The 17,794-nt window shown below is 41.0% G+C and overlaps 1 protein-coding gene across 4 annotated transcripts in view; it reads left to right on the forward strand.

Moving 5' to 3' along the window:
* The first annotated feature begins 1,335 nt into the window (after positions 1-1,335).
* Positions 1,336-17,794, forward strand: part of CERS6 (ceramide synthase 6) — a 108,983-nt gene continuing 92,524 nt past the window's right edge. For all 4 annotated transcript variants that reach the window (XM_042875031.1, XM_042875033.1, XM_042875030.1 and 1 more), the window contains exon 1: positions 1,336-1,526. In XM_042875031.1, coding sequence (XP_042730965.1) covers positions 1,357-1,526 — 170 coding nt within the window. In that variant the 5' untranslated portion in view covers positions 1,336-1,356. The remainder of the gene's footprint in view (positions 1,527-17,794) is intronic.

Raw genomic sequence — 17,794 nt, forward strand, 5'->3', positions numbered from 1 at the left:
TTGGATGGTTTGAACAACCAGGTGTCCATGGAGTGGCCTCCAGCTACCAGCTCTTTTCTCTTTGCCCTGGAAGGGACCACTGAATCAGAAACTTCACAAATACGTTGTCTGTTGGCTCAGCAATAAGCTGAAAGCATCCAATAGCAGATTCACCTGCATGACTCCTCAGCCATCTTGCATTCCCTGAAACATCTTCACAATGTCCTACATGGCAATGTTCACCATATACAAAAATGACAAGTTTTGTTAAAACTGTAGCATTTTTCACTGTATGGTTGTGCTGTGTGTTTACCTTAGGATTTTCTTCAGCATAGAACTGTCAGCATGCAGATGTTTAAAAAAAAAAAAAAACTATGTAATTAGTTTCTCAGGAAAGACAAGTAGAACCAGTGGAAAAAGATAAAATAAAGAGCAAGCTGGCAGCAAACCTACTAGCAGGATGACAAAAATTCTGGAATGTGCTCTGCAAAGCAGTCAGCTTCTCTTGGAATTCAGTAGCCAGCTGGAGGGTGTGATGATGCAGAGGAGAAAATTGAAGCCAACAAAAATCAAGTGAGGCAGGTCAGGAAAGGGGATGGTGTGGGAGAAGTGAACCAAAGTATGTTTGTCTATGCCTAAGCCACTTAGTCTATAGGCAAGAGGCCACAACAGCACTGAAATTTGCTTTACATCTTTTCTGTGAAATGTAGCAGATACAGCTATAATTTTCCTCTTGTAGGTTGTAGCTGCTAGGACTAGGCTGTAAAATAACAAAGTCATGATCTACATAAATGCTGAGACTTTTTATCTAGCAATAGAAAGCTGTAGCCCTCACCTCAGATTTACTTCTGCCGAGGGGTGTGCTCCAGGCACCCGTCCGTGCCTCATTTACTGCTGTTTGGTGCACGGGTTTAAGTAGAGAGGCGTTTCAGGGGCTCCTTTCAGCTAGGGCTCCCGCCTTCAGTCCGACTCAGTACGAGGATAACAGCCGTGGGTACCGCTAAGGGCGGGGGCTCCCTCAGACGACACGGATGCTCCGGGTTCGGAAGGGCTTTTTGCGCTGCCCCCCAGGCTCACCGCGACAGGGGAGGGGAGGGGGAAAGACGGCCGCGGGCAGCCGGCGGGGCCGGCCCCGAGCAGCCTCAGGCAGCCGCACACCGCGCAACGGCGGCTGGCGGGGAGCGGGCGGGAGCCAATGGGGGCTGGCGTGGCCGAGTGACAGGCGGGGCGGCCGCTACCCCAGCCGGGCAGTCGGGGCGGGGAGCCGGCATCGTCTCTCAGCGGCAGCATCCTCTTCTCTCCCCCGGCAGCCGCGGCGGGAGAGGCCGGCCGGCGGAGCAGAACGGAGCGGGGGGCGCCGCGACAGACAAAGCAAAGATGGCAGGGATCCTTGCCTGGTTCTGGAACGAGCGGTTCTGGCTGCCGCACAACGTCACCTGGGCCGACCTGCAGAGCACGGAGGAAGCCTCCTTCCCGCAGGCGGAGGACCTCTACCTCGCCTTCCCGCTGGCCTTCTGCATCTTCATGATCCGGCTGCTCTTCGAAAGGTAACGCGGCGTCCCGGGCGGCCGCTGGCCGCGGGGCCGCTTCGGGTCCTCCTCCCCCGGCCTCGCTGCGCCGCTCCGCGCTCCCTTTCCCGTCGCTCGGTCACGTAGCGGCCCGGTGAGAACAGGTCCAAGGGCCGACCGGCGGGGTCCAGAGCCCGCGGCCCGGCACTAGGAGGCGAGGTCGCCCCAGGGACGGGCCCAGCCTTCCACCTGCAGCCCCGCGCCGGTGGCGGGAGAAGGGCCCTCGGCTACCTGCGTGGGCCGGGCCTGCGGGCTGCCGCCCACCGGCTGTGTCCCCGGCCTCGCGTTCTAGGCCGAGCGGGAAGCCGTCCCGAAAGCGGAGTTCCCCCGCGGCTTCGCCGGAGGGCTCCCGCGGAAGGGCTGGGCTGTGGGAACGAGCTGCTCGCAGCCCTGCGGGCGCCGCGGGGTCGCTCCGGAGCCAGGCTCGCCCTCGGCTCCGCTGCCGCAGGCTTTGCGCGCGCGGCGGTTTAAACCTGGGCGCCAGGTGCGGCCGCGCGGTGTAACGGTCAGCGCGCGCTTGAGGCGAGGAGCGCGGGCGGCCGCGCGCTCCGTTCCCCGTGGCGGCGGTTGCAGCGTCCCACGGAAGGCTGTCGCGGTGCGTTAGCCGCTGTGAAAGAGCCGGTCCGTGAGAGAGCGCTGTCTGCCGAGCGTTCCCCTGCTCTTGTCAGGTTCTGTTGCCGAGTTTTCTGGTCGGTGACAAACGCGGCTGCTTTCACCGCTCGGGTGAGAGGACAGTAGGAGCAACAAGCTGCCTCCCGCTGTCCTTAACTTCCGTGTGGCTTCTGCAGATTGAAAAGACAGCAAAACTTGTAGCCTGGCTGAGCTGATTTAACATTTATCCTAACGCTGAGGTAGAATTACCCTTTGAGTGCCAGGAATCATTTAGATAATGCCAAATCATTTGCTTTTTTCTTTTGCTGCCTGTACAACGTGTACTTCTCATCCAGGGAGGTTTTCTTAGCAATTATTTGAGAAAGTGTTTGCATCTTTTTAGTTTCACGTCAGCTTTAAGGCTTCGATATGAGAGTAGGCTCGGGCTGTCCATGCGGTGTGGAGCGACTGTGACTTTTAGTGCAGAGCGCTGCAGTGAAGCAGGCTGAGCAGAAGCGGCGGGACCTGCTCCCACTGCTCGGAGCAGGAGGACTGTCTCTGAATGATGGATTGTTGCTTATGGTTGCTTGGCAGTCTATTTCACCAGACCTCCGTGTTTTGCTTGTGGAGAATAGTCACAATGCCTTGTGCTCGTCATTAGTGAGAGGCTTGCAGTCACTTTGGTTGATAAAGCTTTCTGAGAACTGGAAAGGACAAGAGAGGGATATCTGAAATGAATTGATAATTTTTCATTTTTCTGTGTAATATAACATCTGCTTTTTTTTTTTCGTTTGTTTTTCTGGAATTCATCAGTTGATAACTGATGTTGCATGCACTACATCCTGGAGCAGGTTTCTGCAGGTCTGTTCACTGATTTTGCAACAGAATCACTTAACGAACAAATCAAAATAGATGCTGTGATACATCTTAACAAGTTCTGTGCGTACTTTCAATTCACAGCTGTACTGAAATACTTCTAACATGAGTGCATCTTCTTTCTTTCTTTCTTTCTTATCTTTCTTCTTTCTTTCTTATACTTAGTATAGGTGCTCCGGTAACTCTTGATACTGATAGGCAAGCAACAATGTGGTGCTGAGAATCTCATTAAGCATTTTATACCTATTATCTCAAACTGTTTCACAGTAGCTGGCTGCTTGAGCAGTGTGGTTTTACTTCCCTTGCTGTGTAAAGGATGACCAACTTGCCAGGTCTTAAAGCAGTAAGAAACACACTTCAGGGGGAGCTATGATTTGGACTTTGCATGTCTTACAGAGTTCTTTATGTCTGGGGGATAATACCTGTCATGCTAAAGGTTAAAAGTTGACTTGATTTAAGGTATACATATATTATACATATACATTTTGGTTACATATTTTTGTGTGCAACTGAGAATACAGAATTTGAAAATTTTGTTCTATATATATTCACCTATTGTTAACAGAATTAACCTACTGGTTGTTTGGTGTGGTTTTTGGTTTGTTTGATGAATCAACTAGCAAAGTCAGGAAAAGAATCTAGATCCTTCTGAAGTTATATATATTGTTTCCCTTTCAAGGAAACCATTTCTCCTGATTTCCCTATCCTTGACCTTCACTCACGTATAAAAGAGAAAAAAATAGATTAGAACGTTAAGTATATCCTCTAACAGTTGGATCTGATGATGATGAGTGCTTTAGAAATAAGCTTTGCTTTCTGAGGTAATCTCATAACTGTAAGATTTAGCGGCTTTACCTGATGAGGCCATCATAGTTATGGATGAGGTGCTAAAATACCTTAACAGCCTTTTCTTTTTTCCCTTCCTTCTCATTTATCCCTTTCATTAAACACCAAGTTGATTTTAGAAACTGTAACTGAGCACAATGATAATGTTACCTAGTAATTTAGAAGATGACTTTAGTTTGACATTGCAATGGAAACATATTTCTTCATAGCATCCATCAATTTTGTGTTGTTGTGTTGTTTGCTTGTTTGCTGTTGTTTGTTTGTTTGTTTGTTTTTGCTAAGACATGTTAGCAATTAAAGATCCCCTCTTGAGTTATCTAACGCCTTCAGCTCTAAGGACGTAATGTAAGTGCTTATTGATACTACTCTCTCAATTCTCTCTAGTTCTAAAGCAAGCAAGACAGGTTAAAGCTGAATTGAAGCCGATCTTACTAATAGCATAGTGCTGTAGTTTTGGTTGGCCTAAAAAGATAAAGTGCCATCTGTTGTTCTGAGCGAAATATAATTTTTCATCTTTATTTTATGTGATTCCATACATGTTCTGCTAAGAAGCAGCAGCTCTGCCTATCCCTCCAAGACTGTCCTCTGTGAGAGGAACATATGAAAATAAGGTTTGTCAGTGTGCTTATCTGGCACAAAATGAGAGGGTAACACTCCTCCCTTTTAGAGCCATCTCAATGGATTGAGGTTGGCTGAATTCTCCAGAAGGTGTGCTAACTAAACACGTTTCTGATGTGGTCCAACAATCTTATGTCTGAGTCAAGTAATGTTTTTCAGTGTTTTCTGTATACCTGGCTCATGTTCTCTAGATACTTGTGTCTCATGTTTGCACAGTAGTTGTAATATGCTTTCTGGTGCCTTACAAGCAACAGCTTGAGCTCAGATCAGATGGGATAGCTGCCTAATTCACCAATCTGATCTTACAATTCCTTTCTTGTCCTCTGGTATCTATGTCTATGGATTGTTTCTTAAAGGTGAAGCTGATCTTCCTCAGCTGATGGAATAGCTTGATGTGGCCAGGTATAGCTTGACTATAAGGAACAGCAGTCTTCCAGCAGCACTGATTTAAGCTGATCCAGCCTCATGGTTCATGATTAGTCAGGTCAATACACTCTAGACATTAAGCGTATGGAAATTCATGACTTTTGTTTGAAATTTTACTTTTATAATGATAGTTCAGCCTCAAAGCTAACCTCAACTGACTCGTTTTTAGTTCAGTGCTGTATAATTCCTAGTGAGTCAGGGTGACATAATGCAATGAGCAGGTGTGTGAGCGTGTGTGTCTGTATATATGGCAAACTGTCAAAATTAATTCAAGTGGCAATACATTAAAGCATTGTCAGTGTCTCTGGTATACGTGCTGTGTGTGGACGTTTGATCTTCATAATCCCTAAATCATCCAGTAGTGGTGATTTATTATGATTACAGGGAGTTTTAGAGAGGATACTGCATTTGGAATGATAAGTATGGACGTTGTGCATTTCCAGCAACCCAAAACCTCCTCTTGGCTGGTTGGGTGAGGCAGTGACTGTTATTTCTGCCCATCCTGTTTATAGGCTGCAATATTATTAGATTTCTTGCGTAGTTCCCTGTGTAGTAGACATGATCTTACTGTTGTCATCTGTTCAGTTGTCATTCACCAGTGTGCAAGTGGATGCAGATGTTCACTGACAGTAACTTTCTCCTTTTTTTTTTTTTCTTTCTTTCTCTCTCTTTTTTTTTATCTTTATGATTTCTTTTTTAATAAGAGAATCTGGGACTTTTTTTTGCTTGGATAGTTAATTCAGTTGAAACTGAATTGGACATTGATAACTTCCTTATGAAAAGACATAGAAAATAACTAAAAAGCAATTTATTTCATACTTCAAATGAATTTCCTTTTAAAATTATAACAGTATAGCATTAATAATAAATACATTCCAAATAAACGTGTACTGTACAGTGTTCATCCATTTCTCTGTGCTTCTCTCAGTTTAGCTGTTAAGCTTCTGCCATGTATTTTTGTTTTTATTTCATGGAGTTGGTGTTTGGGCTTTGGTCACTAAAACAAGTAGATATCACACAGGAAAATGATTGCTTCTAACTGGAGAGGAAGTATCAGTCTGTCTTGGCATGGATGGAGCTCTGCCTTGCCAGCTGTGACCAACATGGTGTATAATCACCCTCCTCATGGGTAACTGTTGGCTGGTGTGCCCCTCTGTTGCTTGGAAGAAAATATAGGCTTGTGTTTACACTTAAGCTGGGGATATTCCTTTAAAAGAAAGCAGAGTATAGAAAATAGGTACAGTTTGAATGTATTTTATAAAGGGCTATTTATAGGTGAACATTCGTGCCAATCTCAAAATTAGGAATTAAATTGGAGATATGTGTTGAGCTCCTGGAGAAAACACCATTAAAACCAATTTCTAAAATGTCCAGGTGACAGAAGTATGACAGCCAAGCCACTGTTCATCTATGGGAAGGGTTTCAATGACAAGTTACTAGAGGATACTGGGAGCTTATTACTTGTGCAGAGCTGCTATTAGTGGTGTTCTGTCAGAGTGCAGATTCCCGCTACTGTTAGCAACTTCCTTTCGCTTCTCACATGGATTCTTGTAACAGTGCTTTTTGATCCAAATTGCCGTGGCTCTTTCTGTTGCTAATATTTATGCCTCTATTACTGATTAACAGACATTTGCTAAGAATTTCTTCTTGCAAAAAGAAGAGCTTCTAATATTCTGTGCTTTTTCAGCCTGGAGAAGAGAAGGCTCTAGAAATACCTGATGGCAGCCTTTCAGTATCTAAAGCGGGGCTATAAGAAAGAAGGGGGCTGACTCTTCATCAGGGTCTGTTGTGAGAGGACAAGGGGAAACAGTTTCAAACCAGGAGGTGGGAGATTTAGGTTGGAATGTAGTGCAGTAAGGCACTGGAGCAGCTTGCCCAGAGATGTGGTGGAAGCCCTGTCCATGGAGGCATTCAAAGTCTGGACCAGGCTGGACGTGACCTTTAAGGGTCTCTTCCAACTCAAATATTCTGTGATTCTGTGTCTGTGTACTAGTTTCTTATTTAGTCCATAGAAATGATGTAGTATATTAACATTTGGGGAAATCTGTTCCCTTGATTATCTCTGCTACTTGTCAGCAAGATGAAGAAAATGGGGGTGCCAGAATTGACCAATGCTTATTTGACCATTTTTTGTGTTTTTTTTTTTTTTTTTTTGTTTTTTTTATAACAGTCAAAAATCATTCCATGTTTACAGCGGTTTTGACATTTTGGGGGTTTCTGTGTTTGTCTCAAGTTTAACTTGAGGTTTTCGCAAGGATGTTAGATTTACAGAACACATGGCTTTCATGAGCAGAGTAACCTGAGATAACACTCAATAGTAGGCGTAAGCCTGTAACTGGCACCTTACAAATAATCAAATGCACGCGACGTGTATCAACAGTTCTTTGGAATTGTTCATCTAACATTGTGATCTCTTTGTAACCTCTTGTACCAGTGACTCCCTTCACTTGTTTAAAGAATTATTAGATGTGGGAAAGCCAGCAGGGATAGGCATCCAAATGAGGGAAAGGAAGAGGAATATGTGGGTTTCCTCTGCAAGGAAGTCTCTTTGGTACATGATGTCAAGTTGCAGTCTTCAGTAAGGATCATCTGGCAGTCACTGATTTCTCACAGGGATGATACCTTTCCTGTTATTATTCTGAGTAGTGAAATGGTGACAGAGGTGGGAGAGTTGAAGTATTGATCACAGCCAGCTGTCATCTTAGAGGTGATTTTCATAGTGCTGGTGGGTCTGTAATACAAAGCTATGACTCCTGTACTGGAAGCAGAGAGTGAAATGTAATGATTATTTTTTTCTGCACAGTTAATATATCTCACAGTTCCAAGTTTTTCCTTACGTAAACTTCATAGTGCTGAGCAGTAGTGAAGCCTCCTGCAGCTGTTACTGATATCACATAATTGACTTTTAACTCTCGAGTTACTTGTCTGTATAACTAAGGAAATCTAAGAGCTGTAAAGAAGCATAATATCCCGTTAGATCTGTTGTATGTTATGTAGTGTACAAGATACATACATATTTATATACCAGCTATTAATCCAAATTACACTTTGAATAAGAAAGAACAGAATGCTGAAATTCTCCTAATTACCCTGTATTAATGAAGTACCTTTCAGGTTCTTTAGTCTAAACTTAATTTTAATATTATAAATGATGTGCCTTAACACTTGGTCTGAAATGATAAAAAGCCATCACTTGCACAAGATAGGCTCCTTAAGAAAGATAAAATTTAGCCTTTATATGGCACCTTTGTAGATGGGCTGTATAAACATTGAATGCTAGTCTACACCTATGGAGGTTAAAGTAAAACAAAGCAGAGAAAATCAAATCTACATGAAAAGCAATTGAATTGAGAAATGATTAGGATAGCTCTAGCAGCATAAACTCAGATGGCAGTGGGCTCCTCTGACTCACTGCTCTGTAGGGAAGAAACGATCTCAGCTGGGGAGCTGGAGGGCTCCAGCCTCTTGTGCTGACCCAGGGCATTACTGTACAGTGAGTCATCAAGACCAGAGTCTTCTGCTGTAAACAGAGTTTAAGCTAAAGGTGTGTAATGAGAAGATTCACAACTTCATATAAAGGTCATGAGTAGGAATGTGCCTGTTGACAAGCTTTTCTGTAGTTGTCCACTAGATTTTCTTGGACTTCCTGCTGTTTACCACTAATTGTCCAAAGCATGCAGCTGAAGAAGATTATCAGGTCCAATTGGGTGTATTTATTCCCCTTATGGACAGTGTTTGTTGGAAAGAAGCCTTTGGGAAAAAGAAAGGTAAGTGGTTAGACTGTAGGTGGGAAGATGTTTTGTATGTATTGAAGCAAGAATTGGGTGGTAATTGTGCGGTTGATACTTATCTGTCAACTTTTCCCACACACCTAATATGAGAAAAGGGAGATAACTGGTATGATAACATAATATTCTGAAAATATGAAAATTTCCAAAGCCAAATGCTGCCTGGGATTACAACACCAATTGTACTAAATTAATTTTGCAGTGATTGCATTGACATGATTATGACAAGTTGATCTGCAAATGGAGTCTTGGGAGTAATAAGTTGAATGTGAGCCAGAAAAGTAACAACAGATTTCTGGGTTGCATTGGGAAGAGCATAACCAGGACAGTGAGGAAAGTAATGATCCCCCTGTCATTCAGCACTGGTGAGGTCATATCTGAAGCGCTGAGTTCAGTTTTGGTTTCCCTGTATAAGACATGAACGTAATGCAGTAAGGCCAACAAAGGTCCACTGGAGCATCTGATGTATCACAAAAGACTGGGAGAGCTGCAACTGTTTAGCCTGGAGAAGAGATGCTTTAGATGGATTGTATCAGTTTGTACAAATACTTGATAGGGAGAGTAAAGAAAGCAGAGCCAGACTATTTACTGGGGCAACATGCAACTGAGGTGCAGGAGATTCTGTTTAAACGTAAGAACAATTTTGTTCCTTGGATGGTAGTCAAACACGGGGACAGAAGTTGCAGAGCTTCCGTCTTTGAAGGTACTCAAACAGCTGCACAAAACTCTGAGCAACCCACTCTAGTTCACCTTGCTGTGGGCAGTCAACTTGGTGATCTCCAGAAGTCCCTTCCATCTATAGCAAATGCTGTGAGATCACTACTGTGCTAAATGGCATGTTTTCGCAATGCAGGACTCGAGTCACATGGAAGTCCAAGTATGTATGAAATTGATAAACTGTAGTGTAAGTCTGAAGGTGAGGGTTAGGTTGAAGTTCACTGTAATTCTACAAAGGAAAATTAATTTAGGTGGAGCACACAGCATTTGATAGGTGCGGATTTTCTGTTTGCCATGGAATGGCTTTTTTGATTGCTTCTATTGTAGTCTGGCATGTGAGTAGACACAAAGTAAATCAAGAAATGTATTTGCATGTTCTTGAAGACAGCAATTAACTTGTGGGTGCCCTAAAATGAAGTCTGAGTTGCTGTGTTATAAGCACATTCTGTTCTCTTCTAGGATCAAAATTTTGTGTTTCCTATAGCACTAAATGTGATTATAGCAGGCAATTTTGAGGATAATTTCAGTTTTGTTCCTCCTAAGTTGATTCTTCTCCGCATCATAATGTCTTCAGGATAATTTTGTTCTCAAAAAATTTAAAGAAAGGGATACTTTAAGAGACAGAGTACTCTTATGTCCCCTGTTAAGAGGAACGGAGGTCATGTCTGCTGGAAAAGCTCTTACTGCTTTTGTTTTCTGGAAAATAGTATTAAATCAGCTTTAAACAAAAACTGGGAGAAATTAGTCTTTAGTTCCACACTGCTAGTTGCGCATATAGGCAATATATGTATACTTGTAAATATGTTTGTGTACAACATAAAAGGATGTATAAACTGTATTGGCACTGTGTCACTCTGATGTAATACATTTTTCCTACTTTATTTAAAAATCACTAAATTAAAAACAAAAACAAAAACAAAAAAAAACAGATAAGGAATGTTGACTGGTCTAGAAAACTAGATATTCCAAAATGTGAATTCTCTGGGGTTATAATGAAGCAGTTTGACAGTTGATAGAAGAACTCTATCTGATAGAAGAACATACTCTATATCCTAGTTAATTAATGGGGCATTACTTTTGTGTGAGAGCACGAACCTGGAATTATTAATTTCTAGAGCATTTATGGAAAATATGACAAATCTTTCATTTTCTTCCAGTTTGGAATGAAAAGGAAATTTAGAAATGTGAAAATTTCCTCAGGAACAGATGTCCTCACTTTCAGCCAGCACAGATTATTAATAAGTCTGCTTACAAGACGATTATAAAGTACAAAAAATGAGATCTTTATAGCATTGCTAGCCTCTGGAAACGTGTTCTTGACCAATTCCCAATTTTAGACTTATTCAGCCTGCACATGTATGAATGCTACCTAGAAAATAAAAATAAATAAATAAAGGTAAAAGCAAACCTCTTAACAGATTGATTTTGTTGAAAGTGGACTCTATCCTGATATTTTGTCTTCCATTGTCAAGATGAAAAGTCCACTAGTGGAAATGGAGGAACATCTCTTTGTATTGCATACTCTTCCAATGAGAGGTGGCTTCGAGGTGTGAAGAGAAAATAGCATTCGTATCCATCACAATAATTTGTGTTTTGTTTTCTTTCCTGATTGGAATAGTTTAGGTATAGCTGGAGAGAGATAAAGAGCTTTAAATACTAATAGCAGATCTCTCAGAGCAATGTGGCTGAAAGAAAACTGCAGTGATATTGGCTTTTTATGTTTTTAAATGCATTGCAGTTAAATCTTTTGCCATTTTCTAGGCTAGTGTTTAGTGACATATATCTCCGAACAGCCATTGCAACTTTAAAGCATTACGGCTGTATTAATATAGCAATAGAATTTAGGATTTTTATTCTTTCAGATCTTCTATGGAAGCTGAATGTTAAGAGTTTAATAAGAATGCACTATTTGAGGACAAAACATATGATTCCTTACACCTTTTAACAGTCTCTTGCACTTCCCCTCTTATAAATGTATCTCCAGTCTCAGAACAAATTTCCCTCACTTCCCTGTTATCTTAAAATTAAGGTTTATCCCAGTATTTCTTGTTTTGCATTTTTCTAATCTTTTTCTCCTCTTCTTAAGGCATCTTAAATGTTCTCTATTCTGCAACTGCTCCCTTCTTATTCTTTCTTCTTATTCATCGTCCTCTTGTTGATTTTTCTCTTTATTTGAACAAAAGCTGTCTACCTCTGCCTTTTGTGCTGTTAGAGTGCATATCAACCTTATTCAGTTTCCACTACACCTTGATGGAAGAGCATTAAGAGCATCGAAGACTCCTAAGTTTTGTTCTAAAATGGCTTTTAATTATAAAAGACAGAGCGAGTGGAGTGGTGTGTAGGAAGACAGGTTTGGATTGAGAGAGGACTTCAAGCAGATGTTAATTTTGTCAAGGGTCTGTCTTACTCTAGTTTGCTAGAGTAAGAATATGTTCATCAATTTTGTTGCAAAATCCTCCAAGTGTTTATTAGGAAATATTGTAACTTCTTTCCTGTTTTCTCTCTGTAATGTCATCTATCGGTACCAGATAATATTCCTTGAAAGGTGATTTGGAAGTGGTATTGGATGGAGAAAATATCTGAAAAATAATCAGCTTTCATCTCCCACATCTCAGACCAGAGCATGGTAGAATGAGAACTCAAATGCAGAGAAGGAAGTAACTGTCAAAGCAAAGAGGATGCTTGCTATGTGGTCCATAAAGTGATTCACAGAGTAGGGAGAAGGTAGCTTTGATTTCGGTGCTTAATGTCAAGTGCTCTGTGAGTAATTTCCAAAGGACTCCTGCTTCCCTTTCATAGTCGTGGGTTACTTTAGACCTCAACCAGAATGGGACCATGTCACAAAGAATACAACCCTGGCATTTCTAAAATAAACCAACATGAAAGACGCCTCAGTTGAACAGCCTCCAAATCCCTTCTGGCTTTGAAGTGGTTTTGCAGTCCACCCTGTATTAGGTCTTTGCAACTCAGAAAGATCCATTCTTGATGCTTTTTTCTCTTATATATATATAATTGGAAGTCCTACTGGAAAGAGGAGTCATATCAGCAGTTTCCAATGTCTTAACTTTTTTGGTTGCTGCTGGTGTTGTCTCTTGTAGAGATTCCAAGTAAAAAGCTAGATGAGATTATCTTCATTTATAAAAATGGTCTTTGGAATCCAGGTGTTACCACTTCTACCTGCTCCTCCCTTAATGACTTGTATTAATTTCACCTGGAGCTTCTGTGAATCTCTTCCAAAGGTTCAGGCCTGCACAATGAACATGGGCCACTAAATCTTGAACCGTGCACAGAGAATTGAGATTACAACAGTCAGAGTTTTTCATGCTGCCTGCCCAATGGATTCCTACAGTAAGGAACTGTAATTTCACAAAACGTCCCAGAATCTGCATATAAGATTAGCCAACTCTCTTGTATTATTATTATTTGCTTTCTTATATCACTGTTAATATAAAGAGTTCATTAATTTTGTAAACCTGAACTTTGTGTGCGAGAGGAGCTTTGTCATACAGCCTTATTTGATTGTTTGTGTATTGGGTAGATTGGCTGGTGGTAGAAATTACAGTTTGTTCAAGAATGGTCAGACTGATTTATGCCAGTTGGGGATGCATATTACTCTTGCGTATGATTTGTTTACTCACAAAGATCCTGAATACGATCTTCTGCCAATATAATTTAGGAATTAGCTTCCATGGTGTTCAGATGTTACGTTGGTATAAAACTTCTGTGGAAGATCAGAAATTGTGTTATTATATATAGATCTGCATAGCTGTTTGATTATTGTTTTAGAAATTATGAAGTGAAAGCTGCTTAAGCTCTACAGCCAGATGGAAATGAAAGCAATCACGTTTGTTCTTTTTGTTGTTATTGTGTGTCGGGTTTTTTGAAGGCTTTTTTTTTCTCTCTTTTTTGACCAGTTGCTTCACTCCCTCTGCCCACCATTTTTTTGGAGCTGATAATTTGTGTGCACTGCCAGAGCATTGTTCTGTCTGCAGACCTCACCTGGTGAAGATTCGTTTAGTAGACAATAACTTGGTAGTGTCATGATTTCTCATCCACTCCCCCCTCTCTCTTTTCTGTGAGTCTCTGCTCTTGCATAGCATTAAATGACTGGTCAGTCAAAAGGATCATGTGATAGGCCTCCTTTTCTTCGCCTTGCCCCTTTGAAGAGCTTCACTAATACTGACAGTAGGCTTCAAGTCTGCAATTTGATGACTGGCTGTGAGATGGTACTTTGTCAATGGCTTTCCACAAGCCCTGCCCCAGATCTGCTCTTGCACAAGGCTGCTTCACAGATGAGTGTCAGATACAACTGTAGTGATAGCAGTGGTTGTAATTCCTATCAACGCATTTGGAGTTTCCTGAAAAGAGTATCCCAGTGTTCCCCAAACAGGGACTGGCAGTCCTGCAGGGTGTTTGCAGCTTGTTCTGAACTGTACTGGAAACCATGTTGCAACTGCATCATGCTGCCAAAGTGATGATATAAGGACCTATTAAGAGCTTTACTGGGTACACAAAAAAAGTGCCCTCCTTAATCATGATGTGTGTTTCACATGTGGCAGTGTTGTTATTTAGAGAGTAAACTTTGTGTGCATATTAATTTTAATTAATTTTAATTAAGGATTATTAAATAAGTTATAATTATGACTTCCAAAACCGTCTCAACAAATCTTGCACTCCTCACACCAAGGTGCTCTTTTTGTCTTGTCTGCTACCGTTGCAGGTATGTTAAATGACACAAAAAGTCTTCTGAATGAATATATTTGCACGATGAAGGGAAAAAATGGAGCACGTTGTCTAGATCCACCTTGAATTTTCTCACATTTCACTTTAACCAGATTATTTTCAGGCTCTCTTTTCTTTTGACAAATGCCACCCCACAACCATGATCACTTCACAGGTAAACAGAAGTTAACCTCAAAGATTAAACACAGGAGTGAACTCTGCATGCACCAGAGCCTTCCCAGCTCAAGCTCAACACTTCTGAAATGTTTTCATGTTGCTTAGTGAGAACCATCACGAATAACGAAAAGCTTTCAGTACTTTACTGCAGGGTGACCCATTCTGCCGAATTATTGAAAAAATATTCCTTTTGACCAGCTAACTGAGTTACCAAGTTGTAAATTTAGTGAAGGACTTAGTTTGCTCTTAGGCATTATTTATGATGTGGTAAACATAGTGCGGCGTACTTTGGCTCTCAGCTTACGTTTTTAGGTTAGGTCTCGATTCTTCAGCTGGGTTATTTCTTGTATAAATGAAATAGTGATTATATGTAAGTTCTTTCAGTCCTACTGTGGTACAGGCTGAGGAATTTTAATATTCCAAAGCCTCTCAAATAATGGTATTAAAATAATGAATAATAAAAACAAAAGTTGGAATATCTCTGCACCATAAATAAATATTTCCAACTTGAATGACTGATCATGACAAGTCAACCCCCTCATGTGTGAGTAATGCAAAAAATTCTTGTTGAGCAAGTTGTGCAGCAACCACATGGCTTATGGTGTGACAATCTGCTGCTCTTCAGCATTCTGACAATTCTGTTTCTCACTTGAAATTTGAAGTTTAGGGAGTCCATTACTCTCTAAATTCTTTTTCTTCTATCTCGATAAGAATAGTTAACAGAGGCTGAAGACCAGAAGTGGAACGGGGCAAGAATATGGAATTGAAAGGAGAACAAGGCCATGGTTTCTAGTGTGTAGGAGTAGGGAGAGAAACCGAAAGTGAGTAAAGATGTGGACTGGGAGCAAGAGAAAGGGGAAAGCATGACCCATGTGTGTGTCTGCATGTAGGAGCAAAGCAATGTAGTCTTACCAGTTTGTTCATTCACACCAGAAACAATGTGAGGTATGCTTCTAAATTCAAATGAACATGAGAACACTTGTATCCTGGGAAAAGATTTTGTGTGTGTGAATTCTTCAAGTTATTGAGGGATCAGCTCTGAAAATTCCTGATAATTATTCATTTTTTAAAAAGCCCTAGCTGTAAGAAAGCTTTTTTAATCAGCCACGTGAATTTTTATTCAGATCCATAGCTATCACAGTACAAAAACTACTTCTTAAGTCACCCTGGGAAATTAGTGTGTTTCTCTGATGGCTTGATTAGCACTAAAGGGTATTTTGTAGCATTAAATATAATGTGAAATAATTGTTCTTGCTTTATGTTGTATTTTTAGGAGAGATGCATGTGTGTCTGTATGAGAGGAATATGGTGATGTTTCCTAGCAATCCAGAACAGCTCTGATTGTCGGGGTCATCCAGAAAGACAAGATGTTTTCAGTAACTTATAGACCTTCCAGGTGTGGCAAGAACCCAGTTAAGGAAAAGAGCTGATTTCTGAAAGATTGGTTGTGCATTTTCAAAATAACCAAGGCTTGAGCAAGAAATCCACAAACTTTAATTCCTTTTTAGAGAAACACCAAGTTAGGGAGATCTTCTGTTAAGTTTGTAGTTAGGAAATTAGTCACAAGGTGCTTTAGTGATTCAAAAGAAGAAATTTAAACAATTGAAAAATTGTGCTTACAAGTTTCTGCTGAATTAAATAGAACAGTGATTCGAATTTCTTTTTAAATAAGTGAAGGAATTTCCAGCTTCATTTTTTGTGTACACTTTAATTTTAGGTGGTATCTTAAAAGAAAAATGAAATTTGTTCTTCTGCAGATATCTTTAGGGAACAGTTTTTAATTGTGTTGTGGCTAATGAAATTACCTTTCTGTGAACAAAACTGATCGAATAACCATTTTGTTTATCTGTTGAATGGGATAGAAAAAATTTGAATCTCAGACCACATTTCTTATCCCAGTTGGGTATTTAAAAATGAAAGATAAATAAAGGAAATGTCATTTAGATAAATCCAAGTGTTCTGTCCAACCTTCATTAAAAGGAATAAGAGAAAATGAATCTTCTAATTTTTATAGAAGCAAAAGATCTTTATTAGGCCATCGTGCATGAGCACTGCTTGAGGAGAAGCACTGTGTATTAATATACAGACTTCAAAACTGAGTAATTTACTTGGAGTGAGTCACAGTATGATGGAAGCTGCCATTGGACCATGCAGTGGTTCCAGAATGGTTTTAGTTTGGCAGTTTTCTCACAGATGTTCATTTTTGACACCTTCCTTGGTCTGTCTCCTCGAATATAATTCCAGCACTGCTGTTTCTGTACCAGAACATTAAGCAGTGTTTGTTAGATTGCATTTAACATCCAAGTCCAGACTCCAAGGGTGCTCCTGGGTTCAGGTCTGAGAGTCCACTCCTCTTAATATGTCACTGTCAAAACAAACCACCAACAAAAAATAACCCAAAATCTAACAAAATAACAACAACAAAGAAACCCACAACCTTTTCCTCAGGATTTCCGTAGCAGTTTGTCTATGGTACTCAATTATGGCTTGCTGAGGGTGAAAAACTATCCAGTCTGTAAAAGCTTAACAGTGACTGTTAAAGGTAAGGTCCACCTCGGTAACAAAGGCCAGAGGGGCTGACTTAGATGAGTTGTGTGTAGTATGGCCTTGGTTTCAGAGGAATTTAGTCAAAGGCAGGATGGCTAAACTTGAAGAAACATCAGAAACAAAAGTATCTGTGTGCATTCTTGCATTTAGGATGCATTCTGCTGTAGTCTGCCGCTCAGCTATACCTGCTGCTCCAAATAGCTCTTGCAGGTGGTGTGTGGTAGACCTGGGATTACTGGTGAGGGAAGAAGACCTTGCTATCACAGTAGAAACTCCACTGAGCACCTGTGCAGGGAGAGAAATTATGATTATTTCTATTAATTCGGGCTAAAATGGCTTGGAAGTAGTCATGCATTTTGCCAGCTAGTTCTGTGCATTTCCCAGCAGTGCAGCTCACTGGTATTCCCCCTCCCTCTGTCTGGCAACGTCACGTTCTGCGGCACTTATCCAAGTGAAGGTTTGGGCACGTGGCCTGTCAAACCAGTTAGGTTGGCCATCTTTGCGTTCTTGCAGCATTTTGTCAGGCAGCATGTTGCATGTGGAGAGATGGAGTTTGACAGTGATTTGTTCTAGGATTCAGCTGATACAGAACTGCATTTCTGTTTTGGTTTTTTTTTAATTATGAAACTGAGTGCTTCTGCCTTGGGTGGCAGAAGGAGAGAAATGATTAAAAATGAGTATGCTGAACTGATTTGGTCCCTGCGCTTTATGAAGGCTGATAAAACTTAATGCCTCTGTGACAGTGAATATATGAGGTGGTTTTTTTCCCTACAAGAAAATTATATAAAACATGTACAGAATGAATAGCAAATATAAAAACTAATATTATAGTTACACTCCGAAAATTCAGTGTCAAAATATTTGTTAGGTTTCTAAAACTGTTCACTTGCAAAGTGTAGGAGATAGACTAGAAAGAGTTCATTTAAGAATGCTAAGCTT

This window comes from Lagopus leucura, unplaced genomic scaffold (genome assembly GCF_019238085.1).
Source record: "Lagopus leucura isolate 7727_CA_CO unplaced genomic scaffold, USGS_WTPT01 Super-Scaffold_100012, whole genome shotgun sequence".
Taxonomy (NCBI): domain Eukaryota; kingdom Metazoa; phylum Chordata; class Aves; order Galliformes; family Phasianidae; genus Lagopus; species Lagopus leucura.